The following is a 22,926-nucleotide window of genomic DNA, read 5'->3' as shown; positions in this document are numbered from 1 at the left end:
AAGTGGAAAGAATTTGCTGAGGCTACAGCTAATGATGGTTCTTTACAGAGGGTATTAAGGCTATTAGTACAGGGTGGCCAGGACATTCCATACCATGTCCCTATTTACAGTTTAAAGCAGAACTATCTGTTATTGATGGCATGAGGCTTAGAGGAAGTAGGAGAGTAGATGTTACAAGCTGACTTGCTGACTACTATACAGGAAGGGTACTTGGGTATGGCAAAATGTAAATACAGAGCAAAGAGAGACTGTGTTGGCCAGAAATGAACAATGACAGAGAAAACTGCTAAAATGTGTGAAACATGTCAAAAATACCAACTAAACAGAAAAAAGATCCTATGTTTTAGCACAATGAACAAAGAGCATGGTATGAAATTGGCATGGATTTATTTACCTATGCTGGTAAAAGCTATGTTTTGATGGTGGATTGTTATTTTCTTTGGCTTCAGTGAGGATGCTCGTGTTAATGCCGTGATCTTCCCACTTGATGCAAAGGATATGCCAGAGGCATCGTTGGTGGGACCTCGCCAGACTCCTGAGGTGCTGTCGATAGGTTACCCTGGTTTTGCATCCGTAAAAGAGTGTAGGAATAACTACTGTCTTATAGACCATGATCTTGGTGTCCTGCTGAAGGTCACGGTCCATGAAAACCCGTGGAGCAATTTCGCAAAGGAAGCACTTGCACCCTTTATCCTGTGCTGGATCTCACTGTCGATTTTTGCATTTTGAGAAAGTTGGCTACCGAGGTAGCAGAAGTGCCCGACTGTCTCCAGAATCTGACCCTCAATGGCAATTTGTGGTGAGTCATGTGCAAGGCCTGAAGCAGGGTGATGGAGCACTTTAGTCTTCTCAATATTGAGTGCGAGTCCATTTGGCAGGCTGTCTTTAACAAGTTCCAAAATGACTGCTAAACAGATAGAGAATGGAGTTGGCACAATAACACATCCTTGCTTAAACCCAGTTTTGATAACGAAAGGGTCAGACTCCAGGCCATTAGAGAGAATGGTGGCAGACATCTGATCACACAGAAGACTTGGTAACTTGATACGTTTTGGAGGGCAGTCAAATCTATGCAGCACCATCCTCACTGAAGCCAGTGTCACCAGCATTGAAGCAATGATCCTCAAGAACCAGTTGAGAGTCGCGCTGGGAGTAGGGGGGGACCCGTCCCCCTCAAGGCCTCTCTACCACACCCCTTGTGAGGGAGGGGCTGGGTGGCATGGGCGAAGGTGCGGCGGTGGTTATCTCTCTCGGCCCTGGGGTGAGGCAAGAGCTGCTGCCTGGGGGCTGTAACATTCCCTGCCAGGAAGCAGCGAGCCACCTGCCTGCCAGGCCTTCCCAGCCAACCCAGAGCCGGTCGTGGTGCACCAACTAGGTGGAAATGTGCCTGATGGGGGCCAGAGCCGTCCAAGCTGCAGTCCCCTTCTGAGCAGGGGGTGATGGGAATCTGTCGTCCTGGGCTGGCTGACTGAACCCGGCAGGTTTAATCCTTCAGGCAGACTGAGTGGATCCCACCCATTTACCTCTTCATGGTTTCACGCCTTCTTGAACTCTATCTTCAAAGTTCTTTTCAACTGTCCCTTATGGTACTTGTTGACTATCGGTCTCGTGACAGTAATTAGCCTTAGATGGAATTTACCACCTGATTTGGGCTGCATTCCCCAGGAACCTGACTCCAAGAAGACCCGGTCCCGGCACACTGGGGCCACTACCGGCCTCACACCGCCCACAGGCTGTGCCTTGATCAGAAGGACTTCAGTACCCAAGAACGGCACCAGGGACTGGGTCTTCTGTATGCCACATTTCCCGTGCCCCACCGCAGGACGGGGATTCATCGCTGGGCTCTTCCCTGTTCACTTGCCATTACTGCAGGAATCCTAATTAGTTTTTTTTTCCTCTGCTGACTAACATGCTTAATTTCAGCAAATCGCCATGTCTGACCTCAGGTCACAGTCAGATGGGGACCCAAGGGCAGTTCTTTTGTCTGATAATGTTCCACAGTTTGATGGGATTAAGCATGGAACATTGAGTCGCACGTATCCTCAATCCAACGGTCTTTTGGAGAATGGTGTGAAAATGGCTTTTGGAAAAGGCCACTGCCATGGGAACAGAGCCATACTTGACTATACTGAACTATAGAGCAGCACCAATGAATCATGGACTGTCACCTGCAGAGAGACTGTTTGGCAGGAAGCTGAAAACAAGACTCTGTACCTCAGTTGTGATCCCGAAAGGCAAAACTGACTTAGATGCCCATCTATAAAAAGGGAAATAAGGCCAACCCAGGAATTACAGACCATTCAGTTTAACTTCAGTTCCCAAAAAGATAACGGAGCAAATATTTAAGGAATCAATTTGCGAACACAGAGGAGATAATAAGGTGATAAGTAACAGTCAGCATGGATTTGTCAAGAACAAATCATGTCATGCCAACTTAATAGCTTTCCTTGACAGGGTAACAAGCCTTGAGGATAAGGGGGAACTGTTAGATGTGGTATATCTTGACTTTAGTTAGGCTTTTGATACTGCCCCGCATGACCTCCTACATGTTATGATGCCTCAGGCTGATTTGCTACTTTAAAAAAGTGCCAGGCAAATGAATAGTGTAAAATTAGAGAGACACGCCGATGAAGTGAGCTGTAGCTCATGAAAGCTTATGCTCAAATAAATTTGTTAGTCTCTAAGGTGCCACAAGTCCTCATTTTCTTTTTGCGGATACAGACTAACACGGCTGCTACTCTGAAACTTTTGGGGAGTGTTGTTTTTAACATGCTGGAAGCACTGTGGAAAATAGAAAGTATGAGACCTGGATAAACAGCATAGCCCACTGCACAAAAAATGCAGCTTCAAGCATTTTCCCTTTAAACATTTACACTTGCCTTGGCATGATATCAATAGGTGAGTGGTTTGTGGTCCCCAGTTATTCACACACTTATCCAGGGACTCTCAACTTTCAATCCAGTTCTCCCAGGATCACCTTTTTCTCCTAATCACAGAAAAAAAAATCAGACCTGTGGTATTTGTTGCTTTGAGTCTATGAGCTCAGTTCTCCTGTACAGGCAGTGCCCTGCTTTGAGGGCAGCGTGGAGCCCAGCCCTGGTGGGAACTCCATGTACACCAGGGAAGTGCAGTGCCCCAGAGACCTTTAAGAGTCCACTTGCTCTTCCACCCATGAAGGTGACACAGCAGATGCATATCCTCTGGCCAGTGTGGATGGGATTGGAGGATATAGTCCCTGCCTGCCCTGGCCCAGTGCCACTCCCGGAAGCGGCCAGCATGTCCCTGTGGCCCCAGGGTCTCCACGCACTGCCGGAATGCAGTTCCGCAGCTTCCATTGGCCAGGAATTGCAGCACAATGGTGGTGGTGTCTGCAAGCAGGGGTAGTGCATGGAGGCCCCCCCCCCAGGGGTCACAGGGACATACTGGCTGCTTCTGGGAGCAGAGCACAGAGGGGGCAGCGCGCAGAGCCCCCTAACCCCGCTTACCTCAGGAAGCTCCCGGGCAGCTGTGTGCAGAGGGGCTAAGGCAGCTTCCCAGAAGCCACCAGCATGTCCAGACTTGGCTCCTGCCGGGGTGGGGGGGAGAGGGCGGGTGGCTCAGAGCCCTGCCCCCATCCTCAGGCACCGCCCCCGCAGCTCCCTTTGGCCGTGGTTCCCTATTCCCAGACAATGGGAGCTGCAGGGGCGGTGCCTGCAGGCGAGGGCAGCGCACCGAGTACCCCTGCCCCTACCCCCCAGGAGCCGCAGCCGAACATGATGGCCACTTCCGGGAGCGGTGCAGGGCCAGGGCAGGCAGGGAACCTGCCTCAGCCCCACTGTGCCGATGGACTGTTAGTGGCCAATATCCCAGTTTGGCTGCAGGAGGATTGGCAACGTTAGGGAGCCTGAGATCGACTGTCAGAGGCTCCACGACTGACCTGTTGATCGTGATCTATCCGTTGGTGACCACTGCTGTAAAATGAAGATGAAAAATGGAGGTTTGTAGAAAAAAATGAAACTGTCCAGTCCATCTGGCTTATCACATTCATTGGCTTGGCAAGGACCAAGCTGTACAAGCTACACAATTGCTCCAGTGACAAAACTGAATCTTGAAAGTGCCTTTTGTCACTTGGGACCTTCAAACCTATTTTAACAGGAAGACTCCTCTGGCCTGTTTCATAATTGACCTACTCATAGGTAAGGTCCTAGGTTTTTCTCCTTTCAAGATCATCTACAGCAGTGGATCTCAACCAGGGGTCTGGTTGGGCCCGTGGGGGGCCACGAGCTGGTTTCAGGGGGTCCACCAAGCCTGGCTGGCGTTAGACTCACTACGGCCCAGGGCAGAAAGCTGAAGCCTCACCATGGAGGACTGCAGCCCGGGGCCCTGAGCTCCAGCAGCTGGGGCTGAGGCTGAAGCATGAGCAACTTAGTGTCGCGGTGCCCCTTGTGGCGTGGGTCCCCGGGGAAATGGCCCTGCTTCCTGCCCCTTAATGCCAGCTGTAGATTTGATATGGAGAAAAACAATTGTTGTGGTACAGGTGGGCCATGGAGATTTTACAGCATGTTGTGCGGGGCCTCAGAAACCCTGATCTACAGGGTCTTTGGGTTTTATTTGATTTTAAGATCATCTATGGGATCTTTTGCTGTGTTGGTTTGTAGCGCATCTGGTCTTCAGGTGTGCGAGTTTCAAGCAAAGTTGCTCTGGAAATATCATCAGCTGCATCTTGACTGGTATTGAATGAATTGTTTTCCTGACTTAAACCTTGCCACAATGACAGATTCGTGTGCCCTGAATTGAGATGCGGCTCACACACTTCTACTTTAGACTCCAGGGATTGATCAGGCTGTTTACAAAATGATAGTTTCTGCTTCTTAGGATCTTTGGAGGCAGTTTGAAATAACAAAAAATCGCTTTTTCTTTTCATGCTCTAAAATCAGACATGTATCTTTATTTATGACGTTCATTTTCAAACACCATCCAGTATAAGAATAACTAAGCTGGCAGTGTAGGCCTAAACGAAGTGTGTTTTTGTGCTGCTTAATTTATCCTTGATTGTGGGGGGAATCGTAAAAAGAAAAAAGATTTTCCATGCAGAATCTAGCAGAGATCAGCAAAGCTAGAGTGGGGCCGGGGAGAGGCTGTAGCAGGCCGATACACACCTCTCAGTGTCCCACTGCTTGAGAAGGCTACAGACACAACACATCCCACAAGCAGTTCCGTCAGCACTGGTGCATGCTCTTGTGGAAAAATTAACAATGCATTGTGTTTGGATCAGAACAACGCCTGAGGTCCTCTTTATTTAAGCATGCGCATTCAGGGAGAGTCAGCTGGAGCTGCTCTGCCATGAACAGAAAATACAGGAGCTTATGTAGCTGAAAACCACAATTTGTTAAGCACACTTCCTTCAACAGCAATTTCCTTATTTGGCATATAGTGCAAGCTTTAACGGTAGCTTTGCCTTATTTGGAATATAGCAAAACAAGTTTTACCTGTTATTGACAGGTGCTTCCTTTGTGGTTAACGGTCTTTTCTAACTTCTAGTGGTTGTGGTTACATTTTTAAGCTGAGCTGCTGCTATCTGCCTCTTAATGGAATTTTCCTCACCCTCTTCTTATGCTTTATACACACAGATAGCTTGACCAAAATTTTAGGCCTATTAGTTTAGGCCTACTACATTTTTCCTCCATAATGCCCAGAGGCTGTGGCCCCTGCAGGACGGGAAAGGAAACGTCTCCTAGCAGCAGCCAGTGCTGGGCAGGCTCAAACGCGGTGGAGTTTCAAAGGCATTGCAGGGCAGGTGGCCATGGGTCCCCTGGGAGCAGCGACGATATATAGGGCGCTCATGTGGGACCAAGTGCCCCCCTCCCCTGATTGGCCTGCTGAGTTGTGGGGCGGGGAGAGGGGTTCTGTCCTCCTGTTGCACCTGCCCAGCCGGCACGCTTGGCCCCTGTCCCCGGCAGCAGGGCCCAGGCAAGGGGCAACCCACCGCTGCTGCCAGCTCCCCAGCCCAGCTCTCTCAGGCAGCCGCTGTGCTGCGTGGAACAGAGACCTGGAGCAGCCGGTTCCAGCCGGCGTGAGACGTGGCTCCATCCCGCTCTCCACCCGGCCCGGCTGCCAGAGACAGTGACTGAACATGCCCGGGGCGGGGGGGGTACAGTGGGAGAAGGACAGAGCCTCCCCCCACCCTCCCCGCTGCCTGCTAGGGCTCCGACTCCAGCTCCGCTGGCAGCAGCAGCTGTGGTTTGCGGCGCTGACTCCCGCGGTAGCAGGTCTGGCTTTGGCAGGAGCCGTGCTGATGGCTCTAGCAGCAGCAGCTCCAGTGCAGGGCATGGACCTGGGTGGGGCATTGGGATGGGCGGGGGAGCAGAGCAGGAGGTGCAGAAGCAGGGATGGGGGGGGTGAGGGAAGAGAGAATGTGGGACTTGTGATGCCATATGGGGGTCCACAATAAAAGCCTGCACCAAGGCCCATCTTTTTGTTTCTCTGCCACTGGCAGGGTTCCCCTTCCCCCACCTCCGACCCCGCAGTTTTGTGAACTAGTTACGTGCAGTGTTGTGTGTTTAGTGACTGTTTGGAAATTTGAATTGAAATTGAAACATTAACACACACTTTAAAAGCATATACAGTGTATGATAAAATATGTGCATCTGAAAAAGTATAATAGATTTGAAAAGTATGAACACAGACTAGCTTCCTTATTCAGCTGTTGTTTTTTATGACCATGTCAGTGCATTCATTTCGGTGATGTTGGTCAACCTAATAATTTCAAATTATGATTTGTAAGCAAAGTCTAAAGAGCTCTCCCTGACAGCTAGTGATGAGCTGTGGGCTGTGGGGAAAGGCTTCAGGACCAGATTATATTTACATTCACACCTAATCTACCTAGGTATTCAGCAAACAGAGCTGTGTTGCCCAAGTGATAGATTTTGGCTGGGTTGGGTTACAAATCACTTGAATGCAGGGGAAGGGCGGGTAATGAAATGTTGTTGTTCTTATTGTCTGAGTAAAGGGCAGTAGAACTATACTTAGCCTGTGCTGATTGAGGGCATCAAGAGAGAGGGTGGGGACAGGTGTTTTGCTTGATGGTCTGCCTCAGTCACAAGTACTATTTGACCTGCCCCTCTCCACTGTTTAAAGACAGAGCTGATTAGGCTCCGTAGAGAGTCTTTTGTTTTGTTAAGTGACCACTACAGCTGAAATCAGGTCTAAGTGCTTAGAGTTGCTGTGGGACAGTGTTTCTGTGGCAGAGACGGCCCAGTCTACACTAGCAGCAAGGTTCCCCCACTGAGAGCTCAGCTGAAATCACGGAGAGCCGGGTGGAACCTCAAAAGACCAACTAGCAGAGGTCACAGTGGCAAGTGTCAGCAGAAGGTGACGGTGCAGGGCCATTGGCAACAGAGTGATGGAGTGAACAGTGGCACAACGAACAGCAGTGGCCAGAGCGAACAGTGAGCAGCTGGAGGAACGAGGAAGGTGCCTTCTTGTCCCCCATCTGGGAGGTGAACTCATGTAAAAGCACCTCTGAACTCTGAGTCTCCACTGATCAAGGACAACGCCGGTGAGTGTTAATGTGGCTGTTAAGAATGCTGGAGACACAACGCAGTTCATGCGAACAAACATGGCTTTCTATTTAAACATACTTTCTATTTAAGCAAGAGATACCACACTCTACAAACTGGAGGCCAATGTTAAGTGCATGGTCACTTGTTCATCCTGAAGTTGAACACTGGTTCTGAACAAGACCAGCAAATGCTCACTGTCTTTCTGCAAGAAACTCAACTGACTGGCTAGACGCATGTGGTGTAACAGTGAAAGACTCAACAGTTGAAAAAATGAAGAACTCTCTCACCACAAAAAAAATTTGCATACATGGCTGATGAATGCACCAATGCAAATGGGCATCAAGTATTAAGTCACTGTGTACGTTATCTTGATGTCAGGGGTAGGCCAGTAGATGCATTTCTAGATGTTCAAGTTATAGAAGACACATCGGCTGCATCTGTGAAAACCCACATCTTAGAAGAGTTAAATGCCTGTCAATTGGACCCCAAACAGATGGCTGCTTGTGGATTTGATGGAGCTGCAAACTTCTCTGGAAGACATGGTGGAGCACAAGCTTTGCTCAGAGAAAAGCATAACCCTAATCTCTCCTATACACACTGCTCCAACTAGCGCTACTATAAGCGCCAGACTCTTCAAAAGACATTAAAAAACCTATAAATTTAAAGTCTTCATTATATTCTTTTTTCAGCAAGCATCCAAAAAGACTGAATATCTTGGAAAATATAGAAGATACACTGGGACTGAAGTTCAAATTAGTCCAACTTGGGAAAATCCTCTGGCTTTCTCATGAGCGATCCTTGGCTGTGGTCTTGAAATGACTGCGGCCATTATTACTCGCTTTGAAAAGTGTCTACCAAGATGGGATGGATCTAAGTAGTGAGGCTGGTGGATTACTTTTGCTACTACGTTCAGAGAAGACTATTCCCATTCTCTCCCTTGTAAGTCTACTGTTGAAACTACTTGGGTCATTAAACAATGCCATCCAGGCATCTGCTACAACAGTAGTAGATCTTTGTCCAGCAATAGAAGCTACATTTGGATCAATCAGAGAGCTATCCATTGAAAAAGTATTGGAAGAAGCAAAGACTTCAGTCCAGAAGTAATGAAGGCATTTCTATTGAATCCTTAAGTGAAAAGGACAAGAAGTGTTTGTTAAGACAACTGAAAAAGTACACAGACTTGATTCTTAAAAATCTACAGCAGCGACTTCTAGATTCTACTCAACCTCAATGTAGCTTTTACAGATCCCTGTCCTCTAAAACACCGACAGCTGAGTGGAGGGAGGCACTACCAGCAATGGGGCTGCCATGTGCTCAGGACAGAATAGAGAATTTGAACACAGAGTGGAATATCATACGACGAATGAATGAAGATTTGACTTCAACTTCTTTTTTATCATCACCAGTGGCTCTACCCAATCTTTGTGCTATGTTTCCTGGGATGAAAGAAGTAGGAATTCATCTCTTGTTACTCCCAGTCACAACAGCTACAGTTGAGTGTTCTTTCGCCTCAACTGAAGAGAATTTTGTGTTCTGAAAGAAGTCGCCGTCTGCCTGACCCTGTGAATGATCTAATGAGCATAGCAATTGAAGGAATGGAAGTATTGGACACATAAGAAGCCACCAAAGATAACGCATTGCATTCAAGATGTTCATTAACAGAGTTGTACAAAATTATAACAAGAAACCAAGAAGGATGAAGATGTCGTGCTTCATAGAAGGATTGAGTAGCCAAATTTAATTTTTGTGATGATTTTAAAACAAGAGTTAAATCTATTTAAATGGTCATGAAACATTTTTCAGTTTTTACTATGGTGCCATAGAGCCACCTTCACCCTCACGGTCTCACCCCTCATTGGCCCTGACCCCTCCCCCCCCCCGTAAATTCGAACACTCCCCTAATTTCAATTCTTGGGAAAAACACTGGCAGAGGGAGATGGGGGTAAGGGGGTGGGACTTGGGGTCCAGTCAGCATTTGCTGACCTTGGTGACTGTTAAATCTTCCGCTGGGAATAATACCAGCATAAAGAGGGGAGATTGTGGCCTGTTCTGCCTCACAAGGTGCCATGGGCTGGGCAATGGGACTTTCTAGTGCAGGGTTAGCCCGAGATCGTCTCAGTGCTCTTCTATTTCCACCCTCACCCTATTTCGACATGACCCTTCTGCAGCCACAACGCTGCTGGCAGAGGTAGCTCCCCTCTCTTTCACTCCCCAGGGTAGCCAGACAAATAATGTCCCCTTCTGCCCAGGGCACGCTCTGCCCACAATGTTCACAATGCAGGGCCAGGCACATTTGGGCTTTAATACTATTGAACTGTCTTGTGTGTACAAACAAATCTGAGACGTGGAACTCATTGAGCAGCCCTTGCTTTATTGACAGAGGGGAAGGTTCTCCAGAGGCAGACGCAGCATCTGAGGGTAATGAGTCCCGAACACCACAGGAAGAATTGCATGGCAGTGGTAGGAGCTGTGGTGGTGCTTCTGGTAATGGAATCAAGAGACAGCAGAGCCATGCAGGAGAGGAGACATAACCTAGACAGAGCTGGCAGACATTTCTCAAATTATGAGCTCTTCTGTGGACAAACAGCTTTGGAAAAACATGAAAATTTTCATGAAATATCACTGATGTGGTTGTAACGTTTTGTTTGGCAGGAAAAAAATCATACTTTTTAATGCATAAAAGCCAAAAGCAAAAATGGGTTAATTTAGAAACTTTTGAAATGAAAACAACTGAAAAAGTCAATTTTTTCCCCACTAAACTATTTTAATCTTTTTTTACCTGCTCTAGTCCTAGTGCACTGCACTGGGTAAGTGTCTATGATGATGTCTGCCCCCTCGTGGCTGGTGCATAAAGAAAAGATCTTTAGTGTCATCTTCAGATTAATGTTCATTATGACAGGCCGATAACTGCTATATAAGAGCTCAGTATAATTATTACGGGTGCCTCCCTGATTGGCTACGCGGGCCTGATTTTCATCTCTGCCGTCTTGTAGGAGTACCTGTCCCCTTTGGATGAAATCCAGTTTACCCCATAGCTTTCATGGGCTCCATTCAGGTATAATCCGTTCAAGTTGGACCTATGACAATCCCTGTACCACCAGGCCCCTTTAGAGACTTCAGCACAGTTAGTTGAAGACCAGTCATTGTCACGGTCGTGAGTTGAAAACATCATGCCGTTTTGTGCCATTAAAGAATCCCCTGCGGAAACAATTGGGTTTATTTATTACATGTTTTTACAGAGACAAGGTGGGTGAGATAGTCTCTTCTTGTTTATTTTTTACATTTTTACAGCTCAGTTCCCACAGCCCAGCCTGGCGGTTCTGCAGTGGGGAACATTTCTCCCTTCACCAACCAGCAGAAATCTCCCTGGGGTCAGGAGAGAGATTGCAGTTCTATTTCCAGTAAGGAACATTTTTCACCATATTCTGAGTATATCTCCACACAGGATTGAATAGGAAACTCTTCAACCTGTCATGACTTAACCCAAAGACCAAAGTCAAAATGGTGCTGATCAGGGAACATCTATTAGCTGATTATGCTGCCCTCATAGCCCATGATGAAGATCTATTACAAGAACTCATGGACCACCTTTCAAGTACCTGTCAGGCATTTGCTCTCACCATCAGCATCAAGAAAACGGTTGTATTAGGACAGAGGGTTCCACAAGATCCTTCAATCACCTTAAATGCCAACCAGCTAGAAGTAGTCCAAAAGGTTCAGCGATTTAAGTTCTACAGTGACCACCAACCTCTCACTGGATGAAGAACTAAATGTTTGCATTGGAAAGGCTGCCACCACCTTTAGCAGACTAACTAAAAGAGCATGGAACAACTCAAAGCTGACCATCAAGACCAAAATGCTAGTGTGCCAAGCTTGCGTCCTCAGCACTCTCGTGTGTGGTGGGCAAATTCAAAGGGCAAATTTACCAAGTGTGACAGCCCTGCTCAAGCGAAGATGACTGCAGTGGCTGGGCCATCTGTGTAGGTTGGAAGACGGACACATACCCAAGGAGAAGCGATACGGGGAGCTATCAGAGGGAACAAGAACAACAGGATGTCCCAAGCTTCTCTACAAAGAAACATGTAAGCAAGATATGAAGGAATTTGGAATTGATCCTGACCAATGGGAAATCTTGACAAGTGATCGTAACAAGTGATGCCATCGTCTCCCTCAGAGTGTCAAAGTCCGTGACAGGAGCTGGTTCCTACGGCTTGAAGAGAAAAGAGCCCACAGGAAGCAAGCAGTTCCCAACCAAGGGTATGTCTACACTACCCGCCGGATCGGCAGGCAGCGATTGATCCAGCGGTGATCGATTTATCGTGTCTAGTCTAGATGCGATAAATCGACCCCCCAGTACTCTCCCATCGACTCTTGTGCTCCAGCTCCACGAGACATGCAGGCAGAGTCAACAGCGGAGTGGCAGCAGTCAACTCTCCGCGGTGAAGACACCACGGTAAGCCAATCTAAGTACATCGACTTCAGCTATGTTATTCAGGTAGCTGAAGTTGCATAACTTATATCGATCCCCTCCCCTAGTGTAGACCAGGGCTAATATAGATATATGTACAGCAACTGCCAAAGATCATGCAAATCTCAGATTGGACTATTCAGTCACATGAGAAATTGCAAACCATCTACATCAGAGGCTGCAATTCCCACTGTCTCTTGCAGATGAAAGGATGCCAAAAAATGATAGTCTGAGCTCAGTTACACCACTATAAACCCAGAGTAACTCATTGTAGTCAATGTGCTCAGTCCTTGGGTGTCCTGAAATCTGTTTGCACCATTGTGATCGTATAATGTGAGCCCAATGTGGTCCTAACACTAATAGCTTAGCCCGGAGCCTGCTGAGGATTCAGGATCATAGAAGAGCAGAATCATAGAAATGTCGGGCTGGAAGGGACCTTGAGAAGTCATCTAGTGCAACCCCGTAGGCTGAGGCAGCCCCAAGTAAATCTAGACCATCCCTGAGAGGTGTTTGCCCAACCTGTTCTTTAAAACTTCCAGTGATGCGGATTTCACAACTCTGTTGGAAGCTTATTCCAGAGCTTACCTACCCTTATACTTAGAAATGTATATCTAATATCTAACTTAGATCTCCTTACCATAGATTAAGCTGGTCACTTCTTGTCCTACCTTCAGTGGACATAGAGAACAATTGATCACAGTCCTCTTTATAACAGCTTTTAATGTATTTAAATATTGTTTCCAGATTCCCCCCCCCCGCAGTCTTGTTTTCTCAAGACTACACATCACCAGTTTTTTAACGTTTCCTCACAGGTCAGGTTTTCTAAACCTTTTATCATTTTTGTTGCTCTCCTCTGAACTCTCTTCAATTTGTCCACATCTTTCCTAAAGTGAGGTGCCCAGAATTGGACACTTTTCTCTGGCTGAAGCCTCACCAGTGCTGAGGAGAGCAGGACAATTACCTACTGTTTCTTACATGCCACACTCTTGTAAATACACCCCAGAATGGTATTAGCTTGTCGTGCAACTGCATCACATTGTTGTGCATTTGATTTGTCCTTCCTAAGTGAAAAGTGATTCACTTGTCTTTACTAAATTTTATCTTGTTGAATTTAGACCAATTCTTCAATTTGCCAGGGTCATTTTGCATTCTAATTCTGTCCTCCAAAGTCCTTGCAACCCCTCCAAGCTTGGTGCCATCTGCAAATTTTATAAGCATATCCTCCACTCAACTATCCAACTCATTAATGAAAATATTAACTTCTACCAGACCCAGGACTGACCCCTGCAAAACCCAATTAGAACCTCCCAGTTTGACTGCAAACCATTGATAACTACTCTTTGAGTACAGTCTTTCAAACAGTTATGCACCCACCTTACGGTAATTTCATCCAGACTGCATTCCCCTCGTTTGCATTTTGAGAATGCCACGTGGGATTTTGTCAAAAGTCTTACTAAAATCAAAATATATCATGTCTACTGCTTTCCCCTTATCCATAAAGCCAATAACCCTGTCAAAGAAGGAAATTAGGTTGGTTTGACATGATTTGTTTATGAGAAATCCATGGGGGTTATTGCTAATTAATCCAATTGTCCTCTAGGTGTTTACAAACTGATTGTTTAATAATTTGAGTGAGTGTCTTTCCAGGTGTCAAAGTTAGGCTGACTGGCCTACAGTTCCCTGGGTCCTGTTTGTTCCCCCTTTTAAAGATAGGTACTATGTTTGCCCTTCTCCAGTGCTCTGGGATATTGACACATCCTGCAGGAGTTCTCCAGAAAATTATTCATGGTTTTGAGATTGTTTCAGCTAGCTCTTTTAGTCCCTTAGCATGAGTTTAGCCAGGCCCTCCTGACTTGAATACATCTAACTTATCTAAATATTGTTTAACCTTTCCCCCGAATTTGGGCTTGCATTCCTTCCCCCTTGTTTTTAATAGTGTGTTAAGTATGTCATTACCAGTAACCTTTTTAGTGAAGATTGAAACACACTAGTCATGAAACACCTCCGCCTTCTTGATGTCCTCAGTTATTACCTCTCCATTCCTGCTAAGTTGAGGAACTACATGTTCTTTAATCTTTCTCTTGCTGCTAATATATGTTATATTATATAATATAACATATAATATATATATTCTGCATCATTTTTACTTTACATTTTTCTATCTGCCACAAAGGGTAAAGAATGAGCTCAGAACATACCTGCAGTACCATTCACAAAGGGTCCAATGATCAGCCTGTATGTCTCAATCTCCCCGGTAACTTTAAATGATGAGAATGTAGCAAATTCATACTTGTTGTCAAAATCTCTGAGATCGACACGAAGCTCATTTGGACCTTTAGAAACAATTTGAAAGCAAAATGTTCAGCACCTTCCATTAGTGTTTATTACTGTTATTGAATGTTTTTATTGCAGAAGCCCCAAAAGGCTCCACACACAAATCAGGCTCCCTTATGTTGGGACCATTATGATCATCTAGTTTGAATTCCCTGTATCACACACATCACAGAATTTTACCCTCTGGTTCTTGCTTCAAGCCAATATCTTCCTATTGACCTTTATCAATTCAATTTCCATCCACCAACCTGACCTCCCTATTAAAAACCTGCTCCATGTTATGCTTTGCGAAGTTCAGAATTGATGACCTCATCCAGGCTGTAGCATCCCTTATTGCTGTACTGTGGGCGAACCACCCGAGGACAAAATGCTGCTCCAGGAATCATGACTGGATCCAGCCCATCTACCACAGCATTATTGGCTTCAGTAGCTCTGTGTGGCAGGACTGGGCTGTAAGGAACAGGAAGGGGTGTCTGCAGCGGAAGCGTTACCTCTACCGATAGTACAACTCTATACCCTGTGTCGTGGCTAAAGTGTGGGAACAAAACTTGGTGGAGAAGGTTGCTGTAAGGAAAAGAATGCATCAGTGATGTCTTTACCAAGGGATGTCAGCAGGTGGATATTGTCATTCCCCAGCCAGAATTCTGACAGCTGGCTGCCAAAACCTCTTTTGTATGTATTCCAGTCACGATAAAAATCCACAGAGCCATCCACCCGTCTCTGGAACACCTGCAGGGAAACAGGAGGTTCTCAGCTGGGAAATCCCACATTGTTTTCCATCCTACTAGAGCAGAAGACCAGAAACTCTGAGACTGTAAATCATTGGATGAGATTTAATGTGGTCAGATCTATTTCAGCCTCAGGTGACTATTGAAGAGGGAGGCTTGTCTCAGAGGATCCTATTAAATCTTGGCAGCAACAGCACTAGGTTAAAGGATCACATGGTCCAAAATCTACAGCACTGGACTGGCAATCAGGAGGCCTGAGATCTATACCCAGTTGTGCCACTTGAGAAAGTCACAGCACCTCTGTTTTCTGTCTGGTCCTTTGTCTGCCTTGTCTATGGAGACTGTGAGCTGCAAAGGACAGGGGCTGTCTCTCAGTATGTGTGTTCAGCACCCAGCGCAATGGGACCCTGATCTTCATCGGATTCTCTAGACACGACTGGGATATAAATAAGCATAATAATAAATTGGAAGGTTTAAATGTGATGAGTATACAGAGTTCAAACCCCTCATCTCCTCAGCTCCCTAGAACACTCCTCCACTCGTACTCAGAGGTTGCTAGAGCGACAGAGCAGCTAATGGACTAGAATTGGAAGGAATTCTGGTTCCGGAGTCTGGGCAGCTATTGAGCAGGCTCTGAGAGCTGGGCAGAGAATAGCCAGGAGAAGGGAAACCTGTGTCAGAGCAGTGACAAATGTCCCCTCAGACAGGGTCTTTTAGACTCTAAAGCTCCAGGTTCCTTCTTTGAAACCCATTGTGTTCACAAGCAAGTTATTTCCACAACCAAGGACTAGGGAGGATTAGAAGGGCTCAGGAAGTCTCTGTGTTTTTATTTCAGCTAACCATGGCGAGGTAACAACTTCAGAGCTTCTGTCCTCCTGCTTTTCTGCTAGCTGCAACCCACTGGCTAAGGACCACCTCCCATTCTTGGGACAGAAAATTGTTGTTCAAGAAAAAACGTCCAATGAGCTTCATTATGCTCTGTTCTTACAATCCATCCTCCGCCATCTGTGTGCATGTCACACAGCACGGTCATGGCTTTACAGTCACTAGGGTAGATGGTGTACCAGCCGCTCATGTGGATTCCTCTAGCTAACAGCTCCTTGCAGTTCTTTGCTCCTGGTTGAAAGAGGAATTGAAATATGTAAATTGGTTGTATAACTCTCCTTGGAGCAGGGATTCATGGGCTGCTTTACATTGCACTGAGGGCCAGATCAATTGCAGAATCAGGTAACTCGAAAATAATCTTTGAGCCACCACCTCCTGTCCTCCCCACTGTACTGTCTGGGAATTGGGTAGTTTCTCTTTAAATAGAACTCAGAGGGACCACGCACTATCTTTGGAAGCCTAATGCAGCAGTGTACATACCTAGCGAGGCTTTTCATACTCTCTGTAGTTAGCAAACTAAATGATTTAGACTCCAGTGTCCCAGTCTGGTTTGTATTAACTTTGTTTGTGAGAGGAAAAGATGCAACCACCTGCCTAACCCCATCTGTTCTGTGTGAGAACAGATCAACCTGAACAGAGGATTGGCTCAAAGCATCTTAAAAACTCATGGAAATTGAAATGTGCGTGAAGATTTGTACTCCAAGTGCCCATGCAGCATTTTGAAATCTCTCTGAGTCAGAAGGGCTCCCAGTTATCATGTGATAACAGATACTCACAGGAATACTCACATTGAACAGTTTGCAAGTGAACCCATCGGCTGAAATGTATTTCCACAAAAGATTCACTGGCCAATTGCTAACAGCAAAACACCTTCATTTTAAAAGATCAAAGTCTCTTTGCTGATAGTTTGAGAACAGCAAATGGGGTAAATCACAGATGTATTTTTTTGCAATTTGTCTGTCTCTAATGGGTTTTGATGTTTGGGTCTCTGGATGGAATGAGATGACATTTAGGGGTCGTAAGAAACTCACCTTTCTTACACTGTCTGTCTTCCAGGTTTTCTTCCACTGGTCATGAAAATAAACACAGTAGAAAGTGAAATGGAACCAGAAAATGTTCTACTGTCTTTTAAACTATGTAATTGGCCAACAGTGACAGCTGGGTTAGCAAAGTACTCGTTATCTTGAAAATGCACTAGACAGGTTTTAATTTTGAAAATCCAAGTGCTAATGGATTCACAAACGTCTCTGATCTGAGCCTTCCAGCCTGAACCATCAAGACAGCTCTCATTAGGTAGCTAATGCTATTTTATAACCCTCTCATGAGGCTCCTACTTGCAGGGTTAAGAGTTGGTTCTTAATAGACGAAGTTAATTGCTGGTCAGTTCATAGGAGCAATGCCCACAAAGTCAGGGGAGTTGCATGTGCTTACGCTAGCTGTGAACTTGACTCAATATTCTTTTTAAAAAAAAATTCCAAGTGACAACGGGAGAATAACCATTAAATAAAGTACTGGTGGAAAAAGGGTTGTTCCTTTAACTAGACATATAAATAGGATCCATTTCTTGTGGTTCATACTCCCCACTCCCGCTATGTGGGAAATATAAAGAGGGGTAGGAGAAAGTAACCTTCTCTAGGATACACCTCCAGATCTACAGATTTCACTTACATTTCAGCTGTTCTCTCTCATACCAAAGGTCATCTGGCTAGTGTTGTTCCAGATGTTACAACACATGGATGGCCACTTGTTTTTGTAGGCACAGCTATTTCTCTCTTTATAGAGCCCAAATCTTACAGGAGGATCAGTGAGCTTGATATTGTGGACATGGTAACTATTCAAGATGAATATCGAATGAAGTGAGGTGTAGCTCACGAAAGCTTATGCTCAAATAAATTGGTTAGTCTCTAAGGTGCCACAAGAACTCCTTTTCTTTATTCAAGAAACAAGCTTCTTCAGCCTCTTAATTTTTACTGCTGCAAAAATAAAACTGATATGATGTGTTCAGTATAAAGGAGAGTGCAGAGGATCTCACCAGGTGTTCCAGGGGCTCCTGTAGCTCCCAGGGCTCCTTTATCTCCTAAAAAAAGAACTCAGAATAAAATCCTTGTTTTACCTGGAGGTCACCTCCATAATTCACCATCTCACTACAGCAATCGCTTGGGTTTAATTCTATGGAGGGGCTAGTTCAAGGCCTGTGTACCAGCTACACTCCGCACAATCTGTTAAAGTTGGCGTTTCGTGGGAATTAAGTGATGTATGTTGCCAACTCTCAGGATTTGGTCATGAGTCTCAAGATAATTATTGTTTTCCTTAAAGCCCCAGCTCCTCGGGTCCAGTGGATGTGACATGATTTCAGCCTTTGGTCTTAAAGAAAAAGTAAGTTTCTAGCCCTCAAAGCTACGGCGAAAGCTTCAAAATGTGACCCCCGTGCTCCCTAAATACTCAAAAGCAGAAGGCAAATAAAAAGAACACCAGATTTATTATCTTTACATAATCTCATGATTCCAAAACCAGTCTCCGGATTTTTGATGAACCTAACTTTAAGTTTTTCAAAGATTTGGGGTTGGCAGAACTGCATTTATCTTATCTTGTCTTCTGCATTGGTTGAAATGAAATAGGCTTAGATTATGTCTACACTGCAGTTGAGATCTATTTCCTGTGACTGCATAGGACCTCATGACAGATCAGACATTACAATTAGAGCTGGGTGAAATTTTATTCACAATTTTGAAATGTTCCAACTCTTCATTTTGGAACAATGCTGTGTTTTGTCATTTGGCTATTAAACAAAAACAAAAAGGGGACATTTTTGTCTAACCGGAACCAGTTTCATTTCAGCTTTTTTGTTTGGCAAGGAGCTGAAAGGAAAAATTGTACAATGGGGGGATTGTTGCTCCCAATTCCTCTATCACCATGAATAGCACCAAAAAGTGCCCTGCTCTGCAGTGAGAAGAATCATCTGAGGTCTCTCACCTTTCTCTCCAGGGCGGCCAGCAGGACCTCTTTCTCCTGATTGAACAAAAAATAAGAGAGCAAAGACTGATCAGAGATAGTGAGAGCTTGACAGTGGATCAGAACTGAGGTTCTATTGCAACAATAAACCCTTTATTGTCAAATATAGAGTTGTCATAAATATAAAGGGAAGGGTAAACACATTTAAATCCCTTCTGGCCAGAGGAAAAACCCTTTCACCTGTAAAGGGTTAAGAAGCTAGGATAACCTCGCTGGCACCTGACCAAAATGACCAATGAGGAGACAAGATACTTTCAAAGCTGGGGGTGGGGGGAGAAAGAAACAAAGGTTCTCTCTGTCTGTGTGAGGCTTTTGCCAGGAACAGAGCAGGAATGCAGGTCAGAACTCCTGTAAAGGGCTAATAAGCAATCTAGCTAGATATGCCTTAGATTCTGTTTTGTTTAAATGGCTGATAAAATAAGCTGTGCTGAATGGAATGTAGATTCCTGTTTTTGTGTCTTTTTGTAACTTAAGGTTTTGCCTAGAGGGATTCTCTATGTTTTGAATCTGATTACCCTGTAAGGTATTTTCCATCCTGATTTTACAGAGGTGATTCTTTTACTTTTTCTTCAATTAAAATTCTTCTTTTCAGAACCTGATTGCTTTTTCAATGTTCTTAAGATCCAAGGGTTTGGGTCTGTGTTCACCTATGCAAATTGATGAGGATTTTTATCAAGCCTTCCCCAGGAAAAGGGGTGCAGGGTTTGGGAGGATTTTGGGGGGAAAGACATTTCCAAGCGGGCTCTTTCCCTGTTATATATTTGTTAGATGCTTGGTGGTGGCAGCAATAAAGTCCAGGGGCAAAAGGTAAAATAGTTTGTACCTTGGGGAAGTTTTAACCTAAGCTGGTAAAAATAAGCTTAGGGGGGGTTTCATGCAGGTCCCCACATCTGTACCCTAGAATTCAGAGTGGGGAAGGAACCTTGACAAGAGTAAAGGGAAGTTATGGTGGTTTTGGAGCCCACATATTATAGGAATTGATGTTTTATAACTAGGTGTTGTATCAACCAGGCAAGGTACTAACAAGCAAGCATGCTTTTACTATATTTTGAATTTGCTGATGTGGTGGTTTTTCATTAGTTTTCCTCTTGCAATTGTGTGTCTGCAGTGGTAGGGAACTTTTCCACAAAGGAGTCACAGCCTGGACTGCGGCTCCTGTATCCATGCTCATTATTTTGGCTTCAGCTGCAGCTGACTCAATCTGAGTAGCAATGGTTATTGCTTTTTCTAGTGTAAGTTGTGGTTCTAGAAGTAAGTGTTCTCTCACACGAAGCATGGTTGTTTTCTCAATGAGCTGGTCTCTAATCATCTCATCTGCCATATTCCCAAAGTCACAAATTACAATCAGACTCCTCAGGGAAGTAATATACTGCATTATAATTTCCCCTCGTTTTTGCTCATGCTGGCGAAATCTGTAGCGATTAGCTGCTACATTCACTTTTGGCACCAAAAAAATTCTTTAATGCAGTGAGTGCTGTTAGGATATAGATATTCAGGCCTGTCTGTAAAGGCCTGTACTCTAAGAATTTAGGTGTATTCTTATCACTTGGCTAGTGATAGAGGTATAAAAGAAAGAATCAAAATCACTGTCTGCTGGTGTAAGGGCCTTCTCTTACTGTGACAGTCTGAGGCCCTGTTCTTAGGCTCAGGCCTTTGGCTAAGCAGCAGAGGCAGCCATAAGCTGGGAAGCGAACGGTCACATCCTCACATTCCAAACTAGTCACATTGAAATAAGGTGCTATTGGGCTGTTAGGCACTATCAGGACAGGATTGTATTCCTATCACCTCCAGAGAAAGGGAAGTGCCTAGAAAATGTAAAAGGAAACTTAGTTTGATAGCATCCTGTCTGGCAAGAACTCACTTATCAATAGCTGGGATGTGAAATCCTCACTTCTGTATTGTTTTGTCATTATAGTTCCCACTTTGCTATTGTTTGTCTGTATAATCTCTGTCTGGTTCTGTGATTGTTCCTGTCTGCTGTATAATTAATTTTGCTGGGTGTAAACTAATTGAGGTGGTGGGATATAATTGGTTACATAATCATGTTACAATATGTTAGGATTGGTTAGTTAAATTTCAGGAAAATGATTGGTTAAGGTATAGCTAAGCCGAACTCAAGTTTTACTATATAATCTGTAGTCAATGAGGAAGTGACTGGGGTGGGGGTGGGCATGGGGGTGTGTGAGATGGGAACAGGGAATGGGGGTAAGAAAATTGGAATCATGTTTGGCTAAGGGCAGGAATGGGAACAGGGACACAGGTGTAAGGCTTTGTGGTGTCAGAGCTGGGAAGGAGGATACTAAGGAAGGAAACTGGAATCATGCTTGCTGGAAGTTCACCCCAATAAACATTGAATTGTTTGCACCTTTGGACTTCGGGTATTGTTGCTCTCTGTTCATGCGAGAAGGACCAGGGAAGTAAGTGGGTGAAGGAATAAGCCCCCTAACAAGTGCTGTCTCATATTTTCAAGGGGAAAAGTAAATGAGTACTTGTGGCACCTTAGAGACTAACCAATTTATTTGAGCATAAGCTTTCCTTATTCCTTTCAAGTACTCCTTTTCTTTTTGTGAATACAGACTAACATGGCTGTTACTCTGAAAGGGGAAACGTGTAAAATATACGCTGCCCTTCTGCTCCAAGGCAGTGGATTAGCAGAGCACGCTTTCTCACTTCAGATATCTCTGTAGCACTGATTGCAATCAGATAAGTCCCAAACATATGGATCCAGGTAGTAAAAGCAATTGGAGGCTCACCTGGGCTTTGCAGAAAGGGTGCAGGTGGGTTCAGAGGCAGAAGATCCATCCTCGTTGCCAAAATGTTGTATCAACCAGGCAAGGTACTAACAAGCTTCAACAGGACTTTATTTTCAAAGTGGAAACCTCTTTACCAAGCTGCTGTTGCAGCCTCGGTAACGCTCTCCCAGCCTCTCAACTCCTTCCCCCTCCTTCCTGTTTCCTGTTCTTTCAGATTCCCAACAGCCAGTGCTCCCAATTCTAATAATTATAAGCAACATCTAAACACCACATTAGGTCTAACTGATATTTGATTAAAAACATATTTCCTATTCTCAGGTCACCTATAGGAAAACACAGTTCTCTGCCCTTTGTTACTTTACCTTTTGGGCCAGTTTTTCCCACCTTTCCGAGGATCCCCGGAGGTCCCCGTTCTCCTGCAAACACAGAAAACTGACTGAATGTTTTCCAGGGCACCGTAAATACTCAGTACATAATTACCACCTACCACCCCAAACTGGAATTACAGTAACCCATCCGTGTCAAAATTCAAATCCTGTATCTGCATCTGGCTCGCTGAGTCCCTGATCTCACATCAGGATCCCCTAGCATGGACTCTTGCATGGAGGCCTATGTGAGTCATATGAAGTCATGTGCCATGTGAGTTTCCTCATATCAGGGTTGAGGGGAATCTCCAAATTCCGAACATATTACAAAAGTAATTCCCATTTACATCAGCACCAGCCATGCCTGATTCCCATTCAGTGCCTGAGAACGTACCTTTCATTCCTGCATTTCCTGGTTCTCCTCTGGGCCCTGTGGCACCTGGAATTCCAGGGCTGCCTCGGAGAATGGAGAGTTTATCGATACTGTTGAAACCCACTAAGCTCACCTCTGGGGAAAGAAATGAACCCATAATCAATTATTGTTAGCTTCTCAGGATTGGAAACAATCTGCAGAAATCCAGAGGGATAAACCCAGCAAATGAAAGCCTAGATAGTTCCTTGATTTTCTCTTCTCTATTTGTGATAAATCCAACATTTTCTTCAGTTTTATGCATTTCAGAGACAATACCCTAATATTAAAAGTTGGGGGTTATTACTATTAGTCTTTGTTTTAAGTTATAGTGAAAACAAAAGTTAAAAAGATGTTATTAAATATTTGTATTCAAAAGAAATGACTTCAGACTTAATTTTGATGTACACATCCCTCTGCAATGTTTGCAA

At 44.9% G+C, this 22,926-nt stretch overlaps 1 protein-coding gene across 1 annotated transcript in view; it reads right to left on the bottom strand.

The window, feature by feature from the left end:
- LOC311532211 (uncharacterized protein) overlaps nt 1-21,845 on the bottom strand; it is a 41,685-nt gene extending 19,840 nt beyond the window's left edge. The window contains exons 1-7 of the mRNA XM_084650486.1: nt 21,722-21,845; nt 18,930-18,965; nt 17,989-18,033; nt 16,988-17,023; nt 16,060-16,187; nt 14,943-15,072; nt 14,208-14,342 (exon numbers count right to left, since the gene is read on the bottom strand). Of these exons, the coding sequence (XP_084506612.1) occupies nt 14,208-14,342; nt 14,943-15,072; nt 16,060-16,187; nt 16,988-17,023; nt 17,989-18,033; nt 18,930-18,965; nt 21,722-21,770 (559 nt within the window). The 5' untranslated portion in view covers nt 21,771-21,845. The remainder of the gene's footprint in view (nt 1-14,207; nt 14,343-14,942; nt 15,073-16,059; nt 16,188-16,987; nt 17,024-17,988; nt 18,034-18,929; nt 18,966-21,721) is intronic.
- Nucleotides 21,846-22,926: the final 1,081 nt, after the last annotated feature.

The sequence above is a fragment of the Lepidochelys olivacea genome (genome assembly GCF_965140295.1).
Source record: "Lepidochelys olivacea isolate rLepOli2 genome assembly, chromosome: 16".
Classification (NCBI taxonomy): Eukaryota; Metazoa; Chordata; order Testudines; family Cheloniidae; genus Lepidochelys; species Lepidochelys olivacea.
This window is presented reverse-complemented; position numbering and strand designations above follow the sequence as displayed.